We start from the raw sequence: 26,434 nt of genomic DNA on the forward strand, positions 1-26,434 counted from the left end.
CTGGTAACGGTTCGAACCTAGATTTCCATCTATTAGTGTCTAACACAGGGTTAGAATCTAGTAGAGAATTCACATGTTCAATAGTGTTATCGTCGTCAAAATCTAAACCAAAATGGGATAGAAAACTTTCTAATGGGTCTTCAGACAAAATGTTTGGTAATGACTCATGAACTAAGGCTTCTATCATGTTCACCTCTTCAACACATGTGTCATCTAGCTCATGAGGTTGCTTACTGACATTAAAAATGTTCATCTCCATAGTCATATTACCAAAAGATAAACTCAGCACACCATTTCAACAGTTAATGATCGCATTATACGTAGCTAAAAATGGGCGACCTAAAATCACAGGTATTTGGTTCTCTTGATCAGGGAAAGGTTGGGTATCTAGGACCACGAAATCCACTGGATAAATAAACTTGTCGACCTCAGTAAGAACATCCTCGATAACACCTCGAGGGATTTTAACAGACCTATCAGCTAACTGCAGTGTCATCTGAGTAGGTTTTATTTCACCAAGTCCTAGCTGTAAGTATACATGGAATGGCAGTAAGTTCACACTGGCTCCTAAGTCAAGTAAATCTTTTTCTACCCGGAAGTTACCTATTGTGCAAGCAATGGTAGGAGAACCTGGGTTTTTTTACTTTGGAGTTGTGGTGTTCTGAATGATTGAACTTACGTGACTAGCTAAAAAGGCTTTCTTATGGACGCTAAGTTTTCACTTTCGCGTACATATATCCTTAAGGAACTTGGCATAAGCAGGAATTTTCCTAATTGCATATAATAAAGGAAGGTTTATGGTAACTTTCTTAAAAACCTCCACTATGTCACTAAAGTTCGATTCCTTCTTTGTTGGTACTAATAGCTGAGGAAATGGGGCTCTGGGCATAAAATCAGACCTTTCAGGAACAGAATTCACATCATCAGAAACTTTATCAGTCTCTTCAGCTACTGGTCCTGAGAGGTGAGATTCTGAGGGGTGAACTATAGTATGTTCACTATCGGGCACGGTTACCTTATTGTCTACAACTCTACCACTCCTAAGGGTTTTAACAACATTCAATTGATTCGATGGTTTTGCACCTAATTCATGAACTCCTCTAGGGTTGGGTTGTGTTTGACTAGGAAACTTACCTTTTTCTCTCAAAGAATCACTTATCAGACCAACCTGGGTTTTTAACTCGGAAATAGCCTGACTATTTTCTTGTCCTATCCTGTTACTAGCTTGTAGACTCTGTTCTACGGATAACTGAAATTTTGCAGTTTGCTGAGTTAACAAGGCGAGAGATTCCTCTAAACTTAGGATTTTATTATCTGACTGATTCCGAAACTGAGCTAGTCCTGAAGGATTCTTAGTATAGCCAAAACCTGGGGGAGCATTAGAATTACTAAACTGACCTTGACTTTGGCCCTTAGACCACGAAAGGTTCGGATGGTTTCTCCAACCAGGATTATAGGTTTCTGAATATGGGTCAATATTTTAACGGTTATCAAATCTAGTGTTATTATAAAGAGCATTGTCTTGCTCTTCAATATTTTGTCCTTCCCAAAAAGGCTCCACTCTACCACTAGTCTGGCCCACTTCTAGGCCTCTAACCTTTTTCCTATAACAGCAATTTTGGCATCTGATTCATAGCCTCCTTCTACCCTATTAATGTTTCCTCTACTTAAAAGAATTGTTTTCTAGGGTGCCCTACTATTTTCTCATTGCTGGGTTTTTTCGGCGATTTCATTAAAAAATTCCATCGCTGCATCAACAGTTTGGTTTTCAAATCCACAAGTGCATAGAGACTCAACCATGGTCGTTGTGGAATAATCTAAACCCTCATAAAGGATCTGAACTAGCCTAACCTTTTCTAAACCATGATGAGGACACTGGGATAATAAATCATTGAACCTTTCCAAATACCTATATAAAGATTCTCCTTCTTGTTGTGAAAATGTGCATATTTGTGTCCTAATAGACGATGTTTTGTGCCTAGGGAAAAACTTATTGAAAAAGGCAGATGTAAGTTGTTCATATGTCTCAATTGACTCGGAGTCCAAACTATATAGCCACGACTTGGCCTTATCTTTCAGGGAAAATGGGAATAACCTAAGTTTCAAAGCATCATCATCTAAGCCTCTAATTCTTAGAGTACTACAAATTTCCTCAAAATCCCTAACATGGTAATAAGGGTTTTCATTTTCTTTCCCTAAAAAGATTGGGAGCATCTGTACGGTCCCAGGTTTCAGTTCATAGGGTGCCTCCGTTTCAGCTAACTTAATATACGAAGGACGAGTAGTCCTAGTTGGATTCAACAAAGCTTTCAAAGTTTCCATTTCTGGCATTATCGGAGCAACAAGAATTTTCTCCTCAGTCAAAGGGAGTTCAAAAAGTGACTCTTCAAAAGTCGGAATTTCTAGATTAAGGTAATTGAGACGCTTCGAACTACTAGGTTTTTCTTTAGCAAATCTACCTAGTGCGCCTCTTTTACGTTCAGGCATACAATAGAATTTTCTAAATTGGAAGGGTAAGCGAACAAAGATCCAGGCCGACTTAACCAAATCAAACCTATTGATTTCTAGCAAAAAAAAATCATGATGGCTCCACTTAGATTGTTTCTAGACCAGCTTCTTATCCTTCGAACGGGAATTCGTTACAATTTAAGCAAACCCCTCTGGAATCAATCCGAGTTAACGTAAGTTGAATAGAGGCGAGGGAAGATCGGTGGAGCTTTGATACCCAAGGCCTCACCGGTATTACAAGAACTTACAGAAACCGTCAAGAACTTCAAAGTATGCTTAAAAGAGTAACCAATATTTTTCGAATGACTTTTCTGTTAAGCTCGTTACCCTATCGGTCTCTTTCTAGTCAAAATTTTAGGCTTAGGTTCGCGTAGGTTACGTGTTCCTAAAGCGGGCAAGAAGAGAACGGTGATGAAATCCGAACCCTTATCTTGTATGGCCAGGCCTTTCCCTTTACTAGAAAAATAAATGTTCCTATTCATTCCTCAACATATATGCATACGAAGGAGTCCAGTAACTCGCTGACAGGGGATTCGCGAGTGTTTAGAATCTTACCTCCCGTTCCATACGGGGGATGAATCGGTTGTAGTCGACTCGGGCCACTGACTTTGATGTCTAGACAATATCGTAATTGTCCTCCTTCTCTGCAAACAGTTTATATCTAAAGTACCCTTCCGTAGGGTAATAAAAAAAATAATGTCCCAAAGTCCAAAAGTCCAAAAGTCCAAAAAAAGTAAAGAAAAATTACAAAAATAATAAACCCTAATACAATTTTTTTTTCTAAAAGAAAATAAACAAACCCTAAATTAAAATTGTCTAAAATAAAATTGTCTTCTTTTCTGTTCTTTTTGCTTTAATCTTTAGCTCCAAGTCTTTATGAAATCACCAAACTCTTTGGCTCAATTTTCTTTATGATCCAGAACCTGTAGACACAAGATAAATACCCAAAAACATAAAAAAGGACAAAAATAATAAATAAATAAATAAATAAATAAAAATAAATAAATAAAAATAAATAAATAAAAATAAATAAACCTAAAACCCTAAAAATAAGTCCGCGTCGGCGGCGCTAAAAATTGATGTGATTTTTAGATAGTGGTAAAAGTGGTTCGATTCTCAGACTTGTGAAGGATATTAATTAGACTTAAATTCTAATATTAAAATAGAAAACTCACTAAAAATTATAGCAAACTCAATCAAGATTGATATCAATATTAAAAGAACACTATGGCTAAGATTCCACTATTTTCCAAATTCAAAGTGATTTAATCCAATATTTATATTCATGCAATTTTTTTCGTTCAATATGATTCTAAACTATTGCAACAAGTAGATTCTCAAAATAACAAATGTAAATCCGAAGCATAGAACATCAAAAACTTAGGTCCAAGCATGCTCTATCAAAAGAAATAACAATTGCTTAACAAGAATCATTCAAACAATTTTCACTCAAGGAAAAACAATCATAAAAATAATTGCGATAAATAAATAAATAAGAATATACCACTTTTTGTTGGAAAATAGCTTCCTTTATCGCCTCAGCAATGGGGTTTAGCTCCTCATATTAATCACTTGCTCAAAATACATGTTTGTTGCTCAAAAGTTGATTAAAAGAGTGAAAGGTGTAAAGCAGCTGATTTGCAACAGTGAAAAATTGTTACAGATCTCTGATACAAAGAGGAATAATGATTAATGTAATATATAAATGTTACTTATCTTCTGCTGTTGAACAACGACAGTTTGATAAAACTCTGATTTCTTCTTCTCTGGCTCTCCTCAGGTCCCCAAACTCTCGACACCCCTTCTATATGACCCAAACAATCTATCTATCAAAAATACCGATTAAATCTCTTGCAAATCTTCCAAAATCTCTTCTCCTCTCTTCACGGCAAAGTTGCGGCAATTTCTTGTTTTAGAATTTCTACGCATTTCTGAGCTTTCCTTTTTATTCTAAACTCTTCCTTAGATAGATACAAATCTTTGGGAAGGTTTACAGCACTTTAATCTCTCTAAAATTCCCTAAAACAGGTCACACACGTGACTTTCCATATTTTCTGTTGTGATAAAAAATCCGTCGATTGAGCCCAGTCTAATAGATTTCAACACCCATATCATATTCCTAGACACATAAGGAGTCTATCCTATGAAAATCAGAGGTTTAATCGACCTCAAACTCCTCCAAATCAGGAACCCTAAATCTGCCAGAAACTGCCAAGATATTTCCCGCCAAAACTTGGTTTTTGAAATGTTGAAGATGGTTGCCCATTATCCAAGGTAAGGGTGCGATTAGCAGCTGCCTGGAAATGGGATGCCCCTTAGTAATTAGATTACCCCTTATCCAAAGTGAGAGTCCGAATAACAAATGTCCTCCGGGTGCTTTCCGACAACTTTTCGAGCCAATTTTTTCCAAAAATATTTATTGGCCAAAAATACCTACAAATAAATAAAACACCATAATAAGTACAAAAATGAGCCCTAACAATATATAGAATCAAGACAAATCGGAAGGAAAATGTGTCTATCAGTTGGCATGCCTTGGCGCGGAAATGTGGCTGGCATGGTTTGCCATTGGCACAGTGGTGCGGCTGGCATGGTTGGCATGCCTTCGCGCGGTAGCATGAGAATTAGGGTTTGGTATGTACGAAGATGATGTTGGTCAATACTAAGGGTTCTGTCGTGGAACATGACACATGTATATAAAAAAAAGATATGCTGATAATTCTTACGTAGGTATGTTGAATGATTCAATAAATACGCTAGTGGTTGTAGTGACGTCATTTCAGATGTAAGGTTTTATGATTTTAACCCTAAGCTAAAAAGCACCATCAACACCTGCATGGACCAGTTTAAAGCCTTGCAAATGCCAGAACTGGCTGTTTTATCTCAATTATCTGCAGTGACAGCCATCTGAGGAGTAGGATGTATACTGCAGTGTAATTTGTGAGCCAGAGAGGAATCAATAAAACTATGGGTACTACCTGTATCAATGAGAATAGAGATAAAATTTTTGTTAAGAAACCCGGGGATTCTAATTGTTTCACCAGTATGAGTACCAGTAAGAGCATGGAGAGAAATCTCAATATCACTGTCCACTAGAGAGTCATGGTCATCTTCTTTTAACATTTCTTCCTCAGTAGTGGACTCAGGAACACTCTCCTCTGCAACTATCCATAATAGCTGTTGTTTTTTACATACATGACCTTGTCTATACACTTCATCACAATTATAGGAAAGTCCTTGGGCTTTTATGATTTTGAGTTGCTCAGGGGTAAGCCTTTTATTGGGAGGGTGGGTGAGGTTTGGCTTAGGGGCAAGAGTTGGAGGTGGTGGTTTGGGGTTTGAGGGAGGGATGTCCAATACCTTTAGTAGAAAACTAGACTGGTGATTTTGGCTTACCGATGGAAAAAGAATTGGAGAAAAATTTTGTGGTGGGTCTTGAATTTTTTTGTTCGTTAAGTAAGGATTATTCTTGCAATCTTGCTAGAGAGAAAGCTCTCATGAGAGTAGTGGGGTTAAACATGAGAACATTATGTTGGATTTCTTCCTTAAGGCACTTCACCAAATTTAGTGATTAGCAACAGTATCTGGAAGTTGCAAAGTGGGGTCGCAACAGTTCTCCTCTGTTACGAAAGTCGAAGTTGCAGAGGTCGCAACAGTTGGAGCTGCTGCAACATATAATAGTCGCAACTGATTCAAACAGATGCGAAACTGGAATTTAGCAACAGATAGAAGAAGTTGCGAATGTTTTGCAACATCATAAAAATAGTGGTCTTGACCGGTCAAAACCAGGTCAATTTAGAGTTCTCTGTGACAAAGTCAAATTACCCCTTTTTATTTAGAAATCAAATTAATCCAACAGTGATAGAGTTCATCACCATGAAGTAAGAAAAACATCAAAAAGAAAAAATATCAAATGAAGGATTGTCATTTGGATATACCTATGAATTCAGTATCATACCAAGGTAATCTTACAAAAATGATTTGAAGTAAAAAGAACTCTCACATTGGCTATCCTTCTGAGAAAATGAAAACTGTATGGTACTTGGCTCTTTTGAGATAAGTCTGGTCATCTGGGGTTGTTGCAGCTTCGTTGTAAGTTGACAACTTTAACCACGGCTTTCAATTGCTCTAACTTGTAAGCTGGATTGGTTTTAGCATTTTGAGCAATTGTCTAGCAGTAAAAATAAGTTGGTTTTAAATCAACAATAGCTATAGTGAGAACTGTAAGAACTCTCACTTATAGATTTATTTTTGGAAACATCATCTTAGCATGATATTTGCACTAATAGACAACTAAAAAGAAAAGAAACCACAGCTCATGTAAGGCACTTGGGGACTCAATAGGACACTGCCTGGACGATATTCAATGTACAGAGTAAAACTGTCTAGCAATTACAACTATATGTCCTAGCAAAAAGTTTAACTCAAAGGATGACATTCCAGATATCTTACCTTCTAGGAAAACGACGGATAACAGCATCTTCAAGGTCAAATGGTCTGTTGGTGTCACCAAGAACAAGGATTCATTGGGTGTATTTCGGCCTCAGTCCATCCCAAGCTTCCATAAACTCATTTCTCATTCTTCTAGTTGCCTCATGTTCAGAGCCACCACCTCGAGCACCAAGCAAACTGTCAACCTATACCAACAAAATTCAGGAAAGTAAACACGGTGTATGGGAATATGCACAAATTAATGAGATCATTCTTTCCATAAGGTTTCAAAGTCCTTACCTCATTGAAAAGTATAATTACATTGGCAAGCTTGCTAGTAAAAAAGAAAAGAGCCTTGGTAATTTTTCAGCATTTCTAAACCACTGATTCAACATTCAAAAAGGAAAAAGGAATTAGAACATTCAAGAGCTATGCTGATGCTTTATATGGTTATAATGGTGAATTGTATTGGTTATAGATTAGCACACTGTATTTAAAGAAAGCAGAATATAGAAGATTCATGGTGGGAAATTTTAGCATGAACACAAACCTGGTACGCCAACTATCGCGTGCGACACAAAATTAGAGCAGCAACTTGTCCAGCAACAGGCTCAATTTGTAACCAATACGGGAAAATAAGAAATTAAAACCTTTGGAGACTGGGATGAACTTTAATGCCACCATTAAATGTCATGGTTAATTATTGCTAACCTGGTTAAGAACATCCGAGTCAGAAGCAGATGAGACAACCGTAACTTCAAGCCCTTTCGTACCAATCGACCTGCTCTGCCAACCTGCAGAAAGAAATAGATTGTACTAAGTTTAATTGTACCCAGGTCAAGTACAAAGGCACAAAGAAGAAACAAGAGCTCAGCAACGAACCCTATGAAAGTAAGTATCAGCAGAATCAGGCATATCATAATTGATCACAATGTTGACGCGTTCAATATCTATTCCTCTACCAACCAAATCCGTTTCGACGAGAATCCTCTTATGCCCCTCCTTGAAACCTTTATATCGAGTCAACCTATGAAATACTTAAATTAAAAAAAAAAATCATATTCCAGGCAACAAAATGATGACAAAGTAACAAGATGCAGATTCACCAAGGCACTTGCACCTTCACGTATACACATCAAAGTAACAAGATCAAAAGTCAAAAAAAATTAAATCTAAGAAAGAAGAGAATGCATCCCTTTCTTCCTGAGATATTCCAGAATGAATGCAAATTGATGGGAAGTTGCACTCCACATGTAACTTGCCAAGTTAAGCCGCTCTTTCTCACACTTTTGACAAATATAACAACTTGATTGAAATCCTACGCATCTAGTAGATCATTCAACTTGCGATTTTTCTCCAACTTGGTCAATTTATGTAGTGCTGAGCGAAACGGAAAAATAATTAAGGAAAATGTGGACATACGTACAAAATACCTAGCGAACAAATGTTAGATAATTAATACCTACACGAGCCCGTGTAGAGTCAAATTGACCTCATTGTCAACACATATTTCCATTGTCTGCAAGTAAAATGTCAGATCAAAACAAATTAGGCCTTCCCTTCATGATAACTGAACCAAGATATGCGTGAACAACTCCCCAGAACATAGGATCCGCAAATACTTTGTCCTGTATAAAATTCACTCACTGCCTACACTACATTGAACTCTGTTATACACCCCTTCAAGCTGAAGTCAACTATAACCAATGGATGACATGGTAAAAGCAGCGACAAACTACCCAAGATAAAAGTTTTAAAGAACGAAATAATCATGACCCAACGAAAGTTGTATCCTAAAAGATGCTAGATTACAGGGTCAAGGAAAAGGTCCACATGTACCAAACACATTATCCCAAAAGCTTCCAGAAGCTAGCCGGAACACAATGCATGAAGTAGAGTGCACTGCTGAACACTTTCGAGATCTTTCTGTCTGATATAATCTAATACAAAGAACTGGTCTCAAAAAACAACTTCAGAAATTGAGGGGTACTGGCAACAGGACATACATCTTGCATAAATTTCTTGCAGACATGATGAATTTCCTTGCTGAGTGTAGCTGAAAACATCTTGACTTGCTTATCATGAGGTGTCATCTTGAAGATCTTCTGTACATCTTTTCGCATGTCTACACAATTTACAGAACAGTGAGATAACCTTTGAAAATATAAACATATAGACAATAAACTGATTATTGGCATATAAGCAATCAAGAAAACAGATACATAGGTTTGGACCAAAAGCTGCTATAGTCTGAGTATTTCAGGCTTGACTATTCGCAAAGAACAATACCAAGAGACTCCAGCATTTTATCACATTCATCAAGGATGAAGTTCCTAACAATCTTCAATGCAAGGTCCTTTTCCCTAGCAAATGCAAGTATCCTCCCTGGAATACCCACAATAACATGAGGGCACTCGTTTTCCAATTTGCTTGTGGGTCTTGATATTAACACCACCAAAAAACACGAGCATCAACAAAAAATGGTCAAATTCTTCATTAACTAGAACAGCAGAAGAAAAGAAGGTTTGTGATACGGAAGTTCAGTATGAACACAAACCTGGTAAGCCGACTCTCGCGTGTGACACAAAATTAGAGCAGCAACTTGTCCAGCGACAGTCTCAATTTGGTGCAATGTCGAAAGAACAAAGACAACATATTTTCCCATCCCAGATTTTTCTTGACTGATAACATCCGTACCCAAAATAGCGTGTTGAACTGATTGAGAACCAAAAGGTAAATTGTAGCAGAGAACCTCAGTGAGTAAGAAATGATCTTTGAGAACTCAAATAGAAATACTAACCAATAAATTTTTGCCCCCAAAACCAGGAGTGCAGAACTAGCGTTTTTTACCTGCAAGTCAAACAACATACCTCAGAGTAATGAAATAAAACTACAACCTAAGTAAAACACATTCCCCGTAGCACCTACTTAATTTCGAGAATCAACATGACTATATAAAAACTATCCAACTGAACCATATCTAAATACAGAACTTGATAAGGGAAAATACACAAAACATAAAACAATCCAAGTAAAAAGAACTGCCTTCAGATGGATGCTCAAATCCCGAATCATCAATTTCTATAAGAAGCTCCGGCTTTAATAGAAAATCTTTGAATCCAGAAATGTGCATCCCAAACCCCCTGCACCATTCCAAATTATTCAAATTAGTCTCAAAATTTAGGGTTTCAAATTTAACACACTACAAGAGTTCAAAAATAAAAACAAAACAAAATCAATCTCAAAAAGACAAAAGCGCATAAATTTCATTCACAGGATTTCAACTCCTAGAAGGCCAAAATCATATCAAACGTTTAAAAGTTTTCAACTATCAAACATTTTCAACTTTATATAAAAATCTCGAAAGGCAAAAATTACGACAATGTGAACTTATCAAAATTTCCAAAAATATTTGTAGATCGAAGAAGATGGTTACAGATCGTTGAATATAATGCAAACACTGAGATCGAATCATGGTGGAACGAGGTTACCTCCATTGATATCAAATCATGGTGGAGAACGGCGCTGCTAGTTCAGTTCTGGGATTTGAGATTAGGGCTTGATTTGAGATTTGAAATCACTGAAATCAGTAACCATTCGACCATAATCTCGGAGAGATTAATTATTTGAGACTTCATGAGTTCTCCGAAATCATAGTAGTGGAACCCTAATAGTCAGAGAAGAGAAGAGAGAGGAAGAGAACGAGAGAGAAGAGGAGAGAACGAGAATGGAATGATTTCTTTCGATATTAATAGTCAGCCGAATCAGTTTTGAAATGAACGGGCTGAATAATCAACTAAACTGAGTCAGCTAAGACTGTGGACACCCACACTTGTAAGTCGCACGCGTACAACTTCAAACTGTTGCGAATCATAACAAGTAAAAACAGTTGCGAGTTTGGTAACTACTACAAGCTGTTGCAAATATTTTGCAACAGAAATTCGCAACACAAAATTCGTAAAAGGGACAAAGCTATTGCGAAATCTAGTTACTAATCATGGAAAATGGTGTAGTGAGGGCTCCAATAAAACTCATTACATAATATCTCTCTGTAAATTCAGGGTGGATGCTCATCATTAAAGATCTAGTAACCTCAAATTCATCAAAAAACTTATCTACTGTAGTGGTGTGAGCCAATTTATTAAACATACCCACAATGTTGTCATTAGATGGGTTTTCAAAATGAAAACAGGCTTGCTCAGCTAATTCGAACCAACATAAGATAGATCTATAAGTTTGTAAGTTAGAAATCCACCTCTCAGCTTTGCCATCCATGTGCATCACTGTCATATGCACCTTCTGAGATCTCCTCTCTGATATTATGAAAAATAAAAAATCTATCACACTTTTGAATCCACCTTTTTGGATTAGTTCCATCCAATCTTGGAAAGTCCAGCTTAGGAAATCGATTGTTAGCATTGAAAACTCGGTTCTCAGTGTGTTGATTAGAAAATGCTCCATTACTTTCTTCTGCTGGTGCCGCTATTGATTCTGCATGACCCATTTCTCTATTATTTAGAGTCTGTAATTGTAGAAGAACTTGATTAAGTTGTTCCTTCATATCTGAAACATCTTTATTCACCTTATCCAGATGAATTTTTCGTTTCTTCTGTGTATCCTGTAAATCCTTAGTAGCTTGAACTCCTTGTCCTCCCATGGTGCCAGGAAGGAACGAATCTGATACCAAATGTTAGGGTACCGACCCCAACTCGTCATAAGCCCATGGGTAGAACTAAACTCGAAAACCGGTTGACTAGATGAGGGAACCCATTGACTTATAAACTACCCAATTAAGCACAATCTAACCAATGCGGGACTAAGGTCCCAACATCCCACCACGCTTCCATACTCAACGTCGTCATTGGCCCACTCTATCGACACTGACCCGGCGGAAGACCTTTCCTTATAGCGTCTCCACTCGACTATCAGTATTCAATGCGGTGACAACTACGCCCATACATATATGCCCCTACACCTTAATCCAGACTATAGGTCACCCCTTCCATGGAGCGGGTATGGGTCGTGGTGGTTGGGTATGATACCAATTGTTCTGTAATGATCAAATTGAAACAATCAAAAGGCCGGAAATAGTAACTCTGATTCGAAAATCATCCTGAGAAAATATCAATATCTGGATAATAAAAACGGCCGCCTTCCTACACCATTAATAGGCTAATCCCTAATCAGGAAGGAGTAATCCGAACTCAACACGTGGTCGGATCCTAGCGGCTAAAATAAAGAGAAAATACAGTTTATAAGGCACCCAATGTTTAACTAAGTACACCCCTCACACACAAAGGCAACCACATGACAGTTTCATCCATTGTAGTTGGGTACAACAAGTCCCTACAACAATGTATTCTGCTTTGCAAGTTGAAGGAGACTGAGCTGTTTCTTGTTGTGCCACACAACTAAATTCTAACTAACATAAAAGCATCCTCCAAAAGAACTTTTTCGATCTTCCACACATCCTGCCCAATCAACATTTGAATAGGCAATATCTATTGAATATGATAAACCGTAGACAGGGTTCCTTTGACATATCGTAGGATTCTTTTTACAACTTTAAGATGTGACTCTTTTGTATTCACTTGAAACCTTGCGCAGCACCCCACAATGAAAGAAATATCTGGTCTGGTTGCAGTAAGGTACACAAACTTTCAATCATATTGGAACAATGCAGTTTCTGTTCAACAACTCTTTCATTTGGATCATATTGAAGCTTTCCAATGGTTGGCATTGATGTAACCATAGAAATTGCGTCTTTAAATTCAAACTTTTCAATCTCCATTAAAATAAAAAATACATACTTAATATCCATTTGAAAGAGTTTGATCTTAAGTTTACAGGAATAAGCAAGTAAAAGTCTAATAGATTTGAAACGAGCTACTAGAACAAAAGTTTCATAAATATATATACCTTCTATTTGCGAATATCCTTGAGCAACGACTCTGGCCTTGTTCCGAACAACAGTTCCATATTCGTCAAACTTATTTTTGAAGATCCATTTTGTACCAACAATGTTAACTCATTATGGTCTTGGCACTCCTTCCCATACTCCTTGTCTTTCAAGTTAATTGAGTTCCTCATCATTAATTTTACCCAAGAAGGATCCTCCAGAGTTTCTTCAACATTCTTCGGTTCCATGGATGAGAGAAAACAAGTATAATGCCATAAAATTTGAAGTTTTCCATGAGTCATTATCCTGGCACTTGCATCAGCGATGATATTCTCTTCAGAATGTATAAGATGTAAGGTTGTCAATGGGTCCGGGTCCTCCCGGATATCACTAGACCCGGACCCTACTTATAAAGGTCGTGTCCGGTTCCGGGTCCGGTTCATATATTTGTGGACCCAGAGCCGGACCTGTTTAAAGTACGGGGAACCCGTCGGTTCCGGGTACCCCTTGGGTATTAAAAAACCTATAAAGAAAATCTTAAAAACTTAATTTCTTTCTCTTTTTAACTTGAATCTACATTATTTTTATAAAAATTTATTATTCTTTTTTATTAATATACTAAATAAAGATTAAATGTAAGAAAAAAATGAGAAATGGAAAAAAAAATCAAAGGAGAAACTAGCAAAATACCTATAATTTTGCTACAAATATGAATAAAAGGATAATTAACCGGGTACCCATTACCCGTCGGGTCCTAAGTTGCTAATGGGTCCAACTTTAGGACCCAGAACCGGACCCGAATCTAGCGTGTCCGGTTCCGGTTCAAGGTAATGGGTACCCATTGACATCCATAAGATGTACCCACTTAGGAGGTTTGTGAATTTCATTTTCAATATTTTTTGGGATCTCAGCAACACTATGAGTATCATCTTTGTCATATGGATCACTTATTGTGGGAACGACAACAAGTTCTTCCTCACCGTGGTTTTCTTTAGATTTATCAACAGTTTCTGAAGGAGGTAACTCTGCAGTAACATGTTTATCTTGTCTAAAGTCACTAATGGCATCAATAATTACATTAATAGATTCCATCATAACCTTAGAACGAATATTATAAACTCTGAAAGCACGGCTATATGAAGCATACCCGAGGAATATTCTCTCATCCCTTTTGGAATCGAACTTTCCTCTATGTTCTTTGTCTTTAAAGATGTATCATTTGCTTCCAAAAACTCTTAGACAACCTAGATTAGGTTTTCTTCCATACCATAATCCATAAGGAATATTAAGGGTTTTTGATCTCAAATATACTCTATTTATGAGATAACATGCCGTGAAAACAGCGTCTCCCTAGAAAATGAATGCCAAGTTTTTGTTGTGAAACATTACTTTAGCCATTTACTGAATATTCATATTCTTTGTTTTTGCAACACCATTGGCTTGAGGAGTAATAAGAGTAGAGGATTGATGAGAGATTCCAAGATCGTTACAGTATTCGTAGACTTTTGTATTTTTGAATTCTATACCATGGTCGCTCCTTACTTTATGTTTGTGACCTTGTTCAATTTGGATTCCATAAGAGTATCATTTTTGTGTTTTAGTAAAGCAACCCCGGTGAAACAAGTATAGTCATTAGCCATTACTAATCCATATCTTTTAGCCTTATAACAATTTTTAATTCATTTAAGACATTTGTAATTTCTCCAACCATTAGCTTGTTTTGTTCAACATGTTCATCTAAATTTCGTGAAGAAAAAATTCTCTCTTGATTCACAAATTATTTCAAGTGGGAGGATGATGTCATCGTTGGTGTCGATACGTCTTCAGAATCTTCAGAGTAATACTTGTATGTCTCAAAATTTCTAGACTTCCTAGTCTAACCTAACGAAGTTGACTCTAGTGACTTATGAGTTTTGATACTAAAAAATAACAACCAACCTTGACATACTAACGTTTGGTGGGTTCAACCAAGCAGTGCTATAACATGGTCAATAATACAAGGCAAAAACCAAGAAAACTAAGCCTAGTCCGTATAGGACAAAGGCAATCTTATTGTTTACGTTTTAATGATACTACATGAATTTGCTTGGTAGTTGTTGTAGGTGAAGAGTATTTGTAAATACTATGATAGTTACTTTGTGATTTTTGGACATGCTCTAGTATTGTGAATTTTCCAAGGAGTAAATTGGCTCATACCACATTGTGGTAACTCGGAAAATTGTGTGGGATGATTGGTTAGTATCTGACTACCACTAGCATTGGTATTGGTCTCCTCACACTCGTTAAAGGAGTGTGTTCTAAGGTTAGCTAGAATCTCAAAAACCCTGGGGACATTCCGGAAATCTTCCAGGATGGTTGGCTAGCATTCGGGAATCAGGGACGGAGGCTTCCGTCCGAGTGTATGTAATGCCTTTGGATTTTTGTCCTCATAGTACTAAGGTGAAAATTACTTGTCATACTCAATTACGCTCGCCAAATTTTTGGATACGTCACTATGATCTCTGGGGATCCCTAGGTGTTATGCTATGGGATGTACACTTAAGATCTTGTGTTGAGATATTTTTTGGCATTTATTACTAAGTGGTATTGGACATTAGCATAGAAATCCAAGACGATATTCTCGGTAGTGTTGTGAATTATTTTAGGATCCCTTGGTATGCAGTATGATACATATGTTTAGAAGGTCATAATCATTGTTCACAACAACTTCAGAACCTTTGGGGAATTTTTCGTATTATGGTATCAGACACATGCTTAGAGAACACCAGTCAATGAAGCTTGTTCACAACCTCTTTTGTTGGGTGTAATATTGTAGCACCCGAACTTTTCGTGATGCTTATATATTCAGGGAATTTCGGCTCAGAACTGAAATTGTACCATTATAGTGCATCAAGCAAGTAACATGCTGAATAAAAGTTAAAATACATCACTATGGGTCATTTTGCAAGCTGTACAATGGCTTAGAACTGGATATGCATCATAATGATGCATCGTTATGCAATAAATTATCGTAGAAGAAGGCGGGTCTTGGTATATGGAAAACATCTTCCCAAAACGTGTATGTAGAAATGCGAGTAAGACAAAGGTGCATACGCGTAACTACATCACTGAGATGTGAAGCTTATCCGGTTATATGATGCAAAATAATCATTATCCCGGGTTGCTTATTCGAGAGAGATTCATGATGCGTATGAATCATTGTTGTAGGGTTTTTTTTATTGAGAATGCATCATTATCATGTATCACGAAGGAAAGATCAATAATGCACTATCTTGCGCATCGTTTTTGAAAGTCCCTTTGGCCTACGGAAACTAGGCTTTGCTTGGCTTTGGCATTGCAACAAGAGATGCCTTTAGTTGATAGTTCTGATATTTTGAACTATATGTGGAATGTACTTGATCCCTGCAATCTACGAAGGAGGATACGTAGGCAACTACAGTGCAACACACTTGTAGTCCAACACCTTATCACTCGTACAATCTAATTACGATATAATTTCAACACACTTAATGAGGTAGTTGTAGTCTATTCCTTGGATGCTCATACTTTATGTCAAGTTATTCGATGTAGGCGGGCACCAATTGTGAACTGAAGATGGTAAGGAAAGGAAGCTAACCAGATTGAAAATTAGGGAAATATTGCATAAGCCGCTTGCATCGTAGGAATGATGCACGGCAAGAATGACATATGTCTTGATGATGCATCATTGGCACGAGAAAAACTAGTGCATGCATCCAACTCATAGTCGAATCAAAGTAAGGACACAATAATAGGCTTGCAGGCCTGTATGAAAGTCCAAAGACACTACCTATGCTGGGGCACCGCTTACGAGATTGTGACGCATGAAATATGCATTACCATTAGCCTTTAAGGCTATGCACCCTTGAAGGAACAAGGGTAAGTTGGAATTTCCGGGTGAATTTTGAAGCTTTACGACCCAATCGCTTCTTTGAAGCTTTAAGAATGCCATGCTGAACCTAAATGTAAAAAACAAAGAATACAATTAACAGTTGTCATGGCATTCATAATTATATACAGTAAAAGCTCCATACATTAATAGTCACGGAATTATTAATATATGAAGTTCACTAATACAGAGAGGTATACTAATTTATTTTTTTTACTTGTTCAATGGATGTAAATGCTATTGGATAATGTACACATATAATTATAATATTAATTAATACAAAAATACATGTATCTATCAATGAATTTGTAAGATTATTAAGATTTTTTTAATGTTTTTTGCAACTATAAGTATTACGTGTATGTATCTACGGATTTGTATGGCCAAAAATCTTTAAACATGCTTGACAAGTTGGAAATATTTTGTCTTTAACAAGAAGGTGTCCATGGTGATGAGGTCTCATACATCCGCAAGTTAAAAGATGTGATAACAACCCAGACAATTTCGTATTTTTCTCAAACAACTATATATATATATATATATATATATATATATATTGTGTTTATCTTACATTTTGATATAACAAAATTTAAGATTTTCCAATATAATGTCGATTATTAATATATGGAGGTAATTCCAAATGGCGGGACTATAAAAATCAATTAGAATATGAAGGTTATTACTATTTATAATTGATCCAAATTGGGACTACAATTTTATATAAATATTATTATATTAATATATGCAGTATGAATATATGGAGCATGAATATATGGAGTTTTTATTGTAATATCAACCAATGTAGTCAATTTCGGGTGTCGATCCGTCTCGGTTGGGACCGAGACACTGAGACAAGTATATCTCGAAGTCTTTGTTTTAAAATTTATACATATGATATGCATGCCAAGCACTTTATACACTATTTATAAGTTAAACTTGTACATATATAAGGAAACAATACCAACTTTTAATAAAAGCAAAAATAAAAATGAGGTTTTTCGGGTTTTTATTACTAAATTTTCATATGTAAAATTTGTCTCGAGAAGATCTCTGTCGCATCTCGGTTAAACCTCCATCGTCTTGGAGAGTTTCTTGTCAAATCATGTTTTTCCGAGTTCAACAGACTCATCTCGGCTATTGTCACACCTTGAAATTCCTCTTGCAAATTTCTGCGAAAGCGTAACTCGGCAGTACAGTTGTTCTGTGAATCAAGCTTCACCCACCTGCACTCCAGCCTTATAAGTTTGCACCAATGCAAGCAACCAACTCAGCAGTTCTACAGTGTAAGTTTTTTAGCCTTCTTTCAACTCCTCTAAACATCTCAAATGCATCCCATAATACATTCAAACATTACCATACATTTCCAACAACAATCATCCAACCAAGAACACTTAGAACATGACACAATCAACTCTTTTTATTGCATCAAAGGGAAGAAATACAAAACTTGACCACCTTACACAGACTTGTTCATCTTGAACCAAGCCATAGCCTTACAAAAACTCTCCTAATTTGAGTCTCACACTCTCCTATGTAAGCCGATTTTCCCATGCCTTGGGACTATTTATACATCAAATTTACTTGGACAAAACCGTGCACAACTGGGACATCCATCTGTCCCATAAAGAAGTTCTGAAACCGCCACCAACTGTGCTAACTGGCCAGTTTCTCTTCAAACTTGCGCCATCCTCCAGCACATGTTCTCTAGCAGTTATGAACCTTCTCACACGCTTATAAACTTGTTTTCAAACCGTTCTCTTTTGTCTCACGTCATTGGCATGTTTTTGAATCCTGTAACCAACTCCTAACCGTCACTTGAGCCGTATTGCGCCAATGTTGTGCTTTACTGAATCTTGACCTTCGTGTTACACAACTGTTGCGCTTTACTGAAACCTTCATATTGCACTCCTGTTGCGTTACAATAATTTCGACCACTTTGTTAGCTCAATCTGGTTAACTGGCGCCATATGCTTCACTTAGCCAGTTTGCTTGACAATATTAATTCTACTCTTGCATTACTAGCTTGTTTGCACTGTCCAAGCTTTGGACAGCCTTGAACTAATGCCACAGACCAGCTCTTGGCCTATTGTACCTTGTTGCGTCATCCTTAAGTTTAGGCCAACTCAATTTCACGGATATGCCTTAATGCCAACATCGTATGTTGCATCTGTCACTTTGGTCTTGCCTTGCCTTTCCCTCAATGAAGCCTCGTACTGTCGGCCAAAAAGCTTCATTACTTAGCCAAATGTCTTTACAGTATAGCACTACCTTGGCGCACCACTGGCCGTGCAGGGTCTTGCTTTCTCACCACTTAAATTCTCGACAAAGTCTCAGCCACCTCGGCCAAAATAGACCACATTCGTGTCTTGACCATTGACAATCTGCACGACACTAATCAATTAAGCAGTGCCAATTGTTGATTTGCAACCGACAGTACATATTTTGTTCGAGATGATCGACGATGAATTCGTGGAATTTTTTTTCTTTTCAAGCATAGGTGTGTAAAGTATCAGGATACCCCTTATCAGTAAAACCATAAATGGGAGAAACCAAATCAGCCCCAATTAAAATCGGCAGACCCCAATCCAGACTTCATAATATCTCCAAGTAGACGTACCTACCATCAGCTAACAAAATTTCGATCCCCAAATTTCTAGGTTTTCATTTTTTCTTCTTTTATTTCTTTATAATCAAGAATCGCATCAAAAAAAAAGCGTAAAAATCAAGGTATTTGGATCAAACTCTCAATTCAATTCCTTGCTATTCAGATTCTTTTATTGTATCTAAAGTTGTTTTTTTTAATCATTAAACAGAGTTTTGATCGAGGAGAAAACGAGAAGGAGCTGTAAATTTTGGTTTCATGGCGATTCCTTTTGAGCAATCTACTAGTATCTGCAACCACTGGTAATTGCATCTATCTGATTCCTTTAATTTCTGCAAATTTGATCTCGTTGTGATTTGTTTTACGGGGAATTAGGTTTTTGTGGTTTCTTTTTTGATTAGGTATAGATTTCGTATCGATAGATATTACCACATTTGAGCTTTTGTGAGTAATGCTGAATGTAGGGATTGTAGGGATTTGGATAATTTTGGAAATCTTGTGGTATTCTGTTTGTTTGGTTTCATTAATTGTAGCTGAATAATGTTAGTTTGTTTCTGTTTTGCGTTTTGTTGGTATAATTTTGGAATGTTAGCCAGATTTTGTTAGAATTTAGATTTTCTTCAAAACAGCTCTGTGTAGGAATGGAAACCTGAAAGGTTATAATCTAGGAAATGAAAAATTGTTCTGGCGTAGTTTGATGAAGGATTGTCCTGAGAACACGTGCATTTTCATGTCCTAATGCGTTCCTTATAAATTGTAGGAAATAGGTTTTGTATAGGGGATTGATAGAGAAACCAAGCAGATTTTTACCCAGAAATTTATGTATTCTTTTAAAATCTACAGTATAGGTAGCATATCAACTTAGCAATTTAAAAAACGAATTACCATTACATTGAATACAAAGATTAACAGTTGTCAACTTTCTGTGTTCCGTGGAAAAATAAAATACATTGCGGATAGAACAAAAGATAAGTAGAAGAACATCAAAACTTAAGACTGAAAATGAAAAGAGTATCTAGATGAACATCAGCGCATAAATCTAGAAAAGAAGCCAGAAAACACTTCAAATTCAACTCAGCTTTATATGGCTATTAATCTCCTCGGATTGTCAGTAGGTTTATTACTGTTTGCCGGAGACGAGTCAAAGACTCTTTTTGGGGTTCATTAGACGAGAGTTTTGTGCTTGTGTCAACTGTCAAGACTAATGTAGTAGAGTTTTGTACTTGTCATTAGAGAAACCAAGCAGATTTTCAGCCAGAAAGTGATGTATTTTTTGTAAAATCTACAGCATAGATTGTATTTCAACTTTGCAGTTTAAAATTAATGACGATTACAGAGATCAACAGTTGCCAACTCTGTGGAAAAGTAAATACAGGACGAACGGAATAAAAGAGTATGTAGAAGAACATGGTACCTTAAGATTGAAAATAAAAAGAGTATTTAGATGAACTTCATAGCATAAAACTAGAAAGAAATTAGAAAAGTGGCATAAAACTAGAAAAGAAACTAGAAAAGGCTTAAGTTCAAGTCAGCCTCTGCTGTTAATATCCTCGTATTGACAGGGTGATGGTATGTTAATTAATGTTTGCCCGAGACCAGTCAAAGACTTTTTTTGAGGTTCATTGGACCAGCTTTTTGTGCTTGTATCCACTGCCAAGAGTAATGCGGTAGAGTTCGCACGCTTAATGTTATTTGTCCACAAACTGTAAGTTTATTGGTATGTTCTGGGTTGCTTATGTACTGATTATCTTTGAATTTTATTCAGTGACCGAGCTATTCCAGCTACAAATATTGATTTACATTATGCACACTGCTCTCGAAACCTGGAAAGATGTAAAGTTTGTGGAGATATGATCCCTACAAGACATGCTGAAGAACATTATCTCGATGCTCATGCTCCAGTATGTTCATATGCAATTTTATAAATATTTTACTGTTTTAACTGATGCAATTTTCATGACCTTCGATTTACATAATTGTAATGATCGATTCTGTGTGCAAGTACCTTACAGCAATCTGTAAAGAAAAAGTAACTATGTCAAAGTTGTTCTCTTTAGAACTTTTGTATTTTCAAAGCATCTGACTTATCATATATCAACTGCCACTGTTGTTCCGTTCCTTAGATTGTGCCTTTGAGTCGGTTAGAAATTTAATATTCAGATGCTGCATAAGCTATAAATTAGTACTGGTGTCACTTGAATAGTTTTATATATGTGTAGTAGCCACAATCAAAAGGATATCGAAGGTATTGAAAGGGACCGATACATATTCCATGCCATATTAGTTTTATATATGCATATGATGAATGACATTGTTTCGGTGAACACACCCTTTTAGTCAAGTGACAAATACACAGTGTTCTCTCTCTCTCTCTCTCTCTCTCTCTCTCTCTCTTTTTCCGCTTATGTAATATATGAATTTGTTGGTTTTAGCCTCAAGGTATATTCTGAACCAGACCTCTCATTTCTGTTAGAAAAAATGTGAGGCAAATTTGGATATCATTGCTTTCAGTTTAACTTAAGTGATAAGGAATAGTGGTGCCCATATGTTTAACTAGGTTGCTTGCAATCACTTTTAGTTGCTCTACTGAGAATAGTTTCTTTCACAAAGCAGTAAAAGAACTAGGTTCCCTCTTTGATAGTTGGTGGGAAATTCCAACACCTGGCTGTATTATGTAATGATGGATGCAGAATGCAGTGTAGTGTACGGTTCTAATCATCATGCACATGCTATGAACATTCTTCAGTTCAATATGTCAAGTTGGTAACAAATTTTGTACTGGAGCAGGTGTCTTGTTCGCTATGCAGTGAGACAGTTGATCGTGGAATTTTAGCACTGCATAAAGGTGAAAACTGCCCGCGGAGAATTGTAACGTGTGAATACTGCGAGTTTCCATTGCCTGCAGTTGATCTTGTAAAGCATCAGGTGTCTATGGTTAACATTCTCTCGTCTAATAAAGGCATAACTATGTTTTTTATACTAAATTTTATGTTTTCCTATATTCAGGAAGTATGTGGAAACCGGACAGAATACTGTCCTATGTGTAGCAAATATGTCCGGTTGCGTGAACGACTTGACCATGATATCAGATTTCATGGGACTTCAGATAGTACTGCAGGACCTTCTAGGTGAGAATTTTATGTTGATTTTAACCTGTTCTGAATGTTAACCTAATCCCTTTTCCTAGGTTGATTACCTGTTTTATTATTGGTAGTAAGTTGCAAGGAACGTCTCACGTCTGCTAACAACACGGTTGAACAATTATATATGATGCTTGGAATAACTTCTACCTATATCTATCCTGAAATTCATGACCACTGGAAACACTCACTAGTCAGTTTTTTGTATGATTGGATGAATATCCTATCGTGTTTTCAGTGTTTACTTCTGTGCCAAAGGATTGGTTCCGGTTCAGTTATTAAGCTGCCTAGAACTGGAACCTTAACTGTTGTCTTAAGAAGAGCTACCTTCCAGGAAATGCGTTTCCATGATTTTAAAATTCATAACCCATTCAAATATCATATCATAATGCTTGTATATAGAATTTCATTTTATATTCGTCTCGGGCTTTTGAGGTTTGGCCGATACTAATATGATCGGCTGCTATTTGCAAGAAAGTGGTTCACGTGGTGCTGCTTCAAGCATGTGAATACAGTCTTGTTCTGTTTTGATTTTGGATCTTTAAGATTTTCATCGCATTTACTTGAAACTAGCGAAACTTAGAAGTTAGTACCTTGATAATGATATCATCAAACCTCTGAAATAGTGTATTGGAATGTTGTGAAGGGGTGGAAATGCGGATGTTGAGAGGGATCAAATTCCTGCTCAAAGAAGGCCACCCAATCGAAATGGATACTCACAGAAACGTTTATTTTTCACTATTGCAATCACGGGCTTAGCTGTTCTACTTGGGTCAATTTTCTTACAGAGGAAAGGTGATAGTCAGCAACTGCAGTAAGAGAGTGGAGCTGGATGCGGTCCCCATTTTACTGTCACAAGAGATGTATTCTGTTTATGCGGATTTGATATCATATAAATTGTAATTCCTTGACTTTACAGAACTGGAATTCATGTAAATAAAAACGATACATAGCTACCTACTACAGAATGAATGAGATTCTTCCCCATTTTTACTGCAATAACTCGTGTTTTCCTTGGATTACTTCATATTTTACCCGGAGTAAGCTTTTGCTGTGCAGGTACGAAATATTTCCTGTTCTCAAAACTCTTTTGACCGACTGAATTTCGGTTACTCTTTTTCATGTTCACTTATCTGTGTTTTCACCCATAACGTTTTTCACGCCTCCATACGTGTCGAACAATTGTTTGCACCATGTTTACAGCTTTCTGTTAAGCTTAAAATATGGAAGCTAGGGTTTTTAAATTATCTTCATTGAGCATATACTCTCCGCAGTTGAAGTGATTCTCTGACACCAGAGAAATTCTCAGTCCTTGTTGCCAATTAAATTATTTTTGTCAGTCCTTATCTGTTTGCAGGCGTTAGTTCTAAGAAATTGTGCAGGTGTTTTCACAATAATATAACCTTAAAATGGATTATCAATAATTTAGATGTGTGCACCACGCAAGGTCATTAGAAAACCTCTTTAATTGGTGTCTTCAATCCTGTATGGTTGGTGTTTGACCTTCTTGAAAAGGATTGCCGGCAATGTCATTAAGTCCAAGCTAGAAGTTATAAAATAGAAGTAGACGACAATGTAGATTCCTCATCATCAAATTGCTCTGATCTAGTTTCATTCTTGCATTGGTTGAACTTCTACTCAAATCTCGTATCATCTTGCAGAGTCCATTACCATGTTCCTATTCAACAATTTCCTCACCCATTTCTTCCTTTTAGTCTTCTTTCTCCCTCCAGCCGTAAACTCTACATCGTTTAACATATCAAGCTTTGGACCTCAGACCAGTGACATCATACTGGAAGGTGATGCTACTACCAAAATTGGTACTGTTGAAATGATCAACGAATACACTTACACTTGTCGTGTTGGTCGAGCTACTTATGCCAAACCTGTACCCCTTTGGGACTCGTCCACCGGAGTTCTGACAGATTTCACCACTCATTTCACCTTTACCGTCGACACCCTAAATAGAACATCTTATTCTGCTGGGATTGCTTTCTTTGTTGCTCCTGTTGGTTATCCAATTCCTCCAAATTCACCTGGTGGATTTCTAGGCCTTTTCAATACCACCACGACTGGTGATGCATCTCGAAATCAGATCATTCATGTTGAATTCGATTCATACCCAGATCCTGAATGGGATCCGGATTTTGGACATGTTGGGATTAATAATAATTCCATCAAATCTGCTGTAGTTGTTCCCTGGAATGCTAGCTTACATAGTCAGGAAATTGGAAATGCTTGGATCACTTATAACGCTACTAAGAAGAACCTCAGCGTGTATTGGACGTATGATAAGAATCCTGTTTATCGTGGAGATTCTCTTCTTTCATATCAAATTGATTTAAAGCAGATTCTTCCAGCATGGGTTACAGTAGGATTCTCTGCAACAACTGGCAAATATAGTGAGCGAAATATTCTTTTGTCATGGGATTTCTCTTCGACTTTGGAAGTTCAGGAAAGGGAAGTACCATCTGGAAAGCCAAATGTCAAATTAATTGTTGGATTGTCTGTTTCCGGTGCTGTTTTGGTAGGATGTGTTCTTGCTTTAGCTGTGGTGTGGCTGTTGAGGTTGAAAAGACGACGAGCTAGAAAACAGAAAGAGAAGGTTAACTTCACATCTGACTTTGAAAGAGGAGCTGGTCCAAAGAGGTTCTTGCTCAGAGAACTAGTTTCAGCAACAAACAACTTCTCTGAGGAAAGAAAACTAGGAGAAGGTGGATTTGGAGGCGTCTACAGGGGATTTATAAATGAAATGGATTTGGCAATTGCTGTAAAGAAGATTTCCAGAGGGTCTAGACAAGGTCAGAAGGAGTACATAACTGAGGTCAGGATCATCAGTCGACTGAGACACAGAAATTTGGTGCAGCTCATTGGTTGGTGTCACGAGAGCGGTGAGTTTCTACTTGTCTATGAATTGATGCCTAATGGTAGTCTAGATTCTCATCTGTTCGGCCGAAGAAGCCCTCTTATGTGGGCTGTCAGATACAAAATAGCTCTTGGGTTGGCCTCTGCACTGCTCTACCTTCATGAAGAAGGAGAGCAATGTGTAGTCCATCGTGATGTCAAGTCAAGCAACATAATGCTGGATTCAAATTTCAATGCAAAGCTCGGTGATTTTGGTCTCGCTAGGCTCATGGATCATGAACTAGGTCTCCAATCGACTGGGTTAGCTGGAACTTTGGGTTACTTAGCACCAGAGTACATAAACACTGGCAAGGCTAGCAAAGAATCTGATGTCTTCAGCTTTGGAGTAGTGGCCTTAGAAATTGCTTGTGGTAGAAAATCAGTTGATTGTATGGAAGAGGTTTCTGATATAGGGTTAGTAGAGTGGGTTTGGGACCTATATGGCAGAGATGCAGTCTTGGCTGCAATTGACCATAAACTAAACCTAGAGATCGACGCAAACCAAGCGGAATGTTTGATGGTTGTTGGCTTATGGTGTGCACACCCTGATCGAAGTTTCAGACCTTCAATCAGACAAGCAATTCAGGTTCTTAACATGGAAGCAAGTATTCCAAATCTTCCAGCAAAAATGCCGGTTCCTTCCTATCATGTACCCGACCTAGATCTTATTTCTAGTGAACCTACTTCTATCACTAGTACAAGCATCGACATGGGTCGCTAAATTTAGACTGAACTTTTGGCTTTGTCTAGTTCAATAATACTGTTGATTTTGTCAACATTCATTTGCTATTTGTGTGTGCCATCATTAGATAGGTTGCGTAAAACTTTCCTTCGTTGTGTTTATCTGGGTTAGTTATGTAGTCAAATTTTAAATTTTGCTTTTAGTATGTACCATGTTCTCAGTAACGGATAAAGTGGTTTGCATGTGGTTTAGCAGCAGATAGATAAGGAAGAAACCATGAGCATTTCTCTTAACCAGTCTGATTTTACATTGAGCAATCCTCTGTCTTGTTATGCATTCCACCCCCATGTATTTCGAATTT

General features: G+C 37.2%; 2 protein-coding genes and 2 pseudogenes across 2 annotated transcripts; 3 read left to right on the forward strand and 1 right to left on the reverse strand.

Moving 5' to 3' along the window:
* The first annotated feature begins 1,858 nt into the window (after window positions 1–1,858).
* On the forward strand, window positions 1,859–1,958 carry LOC113292025 (annotated as a pseudogene).
* A 4,365-nt stretch (window positions 1,959–6,323) lies between these two features.
* Window positions 6,324–9,604, reverse strand: LOC113286532 (annotated as a pseudogene).
* Window positions 9,605–19,303: 9,699 nt separating this feature from the next.
* On the forward strand, window positions 19,304–23,489 carry LOC113286629 (TRAF-type zinc finger domain-containing protein 1-like). The gene is made up of 6 exons (XM_026535197.1): window positions 19,304–19,472; window positions 19,559–19,649; window positions 21,113–21,248; window positions 22,135–22,272; window positions 22,354–22,475; window positions 23,134–23,489. Exons 2-6 carry the CDS (start codon window positions 19,606–19,608, stop codon window positions 23,303–23,305), a joined length of 612 nt encoding a protein of 203 aa, XP_026390982.1. The 5' UTR covers window positions 19,304–19,472; window positions 19,559–19,605; the 3' UTR covers window positions 23,306–23,489.
* A 586-nt stretch (window positions 23,490–24,075) lies between these two features.
* On the forward strand, window positions 24,076–26,167 carry LOC113285312 (L-type lectin-domain containing receptor kinase IX.1-like). Its single transcript, XM_026534223.1, has one exon. It carries the CDS (start codon window positions 24,160–24,162, stop codon window positions 26,110–26,112), a length of 1,953 nt encoding a protein of 650 aa, XP_026390008.1. The 5' UTR covers window positions 24,076–24,159; the 3' UTR covers window positions 26,113–26,167.
* The last annotated feature ends 267 nt before the right edge of the window (window positions 26,168–26,434 follow it).

Source organism: Papaver somniferum, chromosome 6, assembly GCF_003573695.1.
Source record: "Papaver somniferum cultivar HN1 chromosome 6, ASM357369v1, whole genome shotgun sequence".
In the NCBI taxonomy this organism is placed as follows: Eukaryota; Viridiplantae; Streptophyta; class Magnoliopsida; order Ranunculales; family Papaveraceae; genus Papaver; species Papaver somniferum.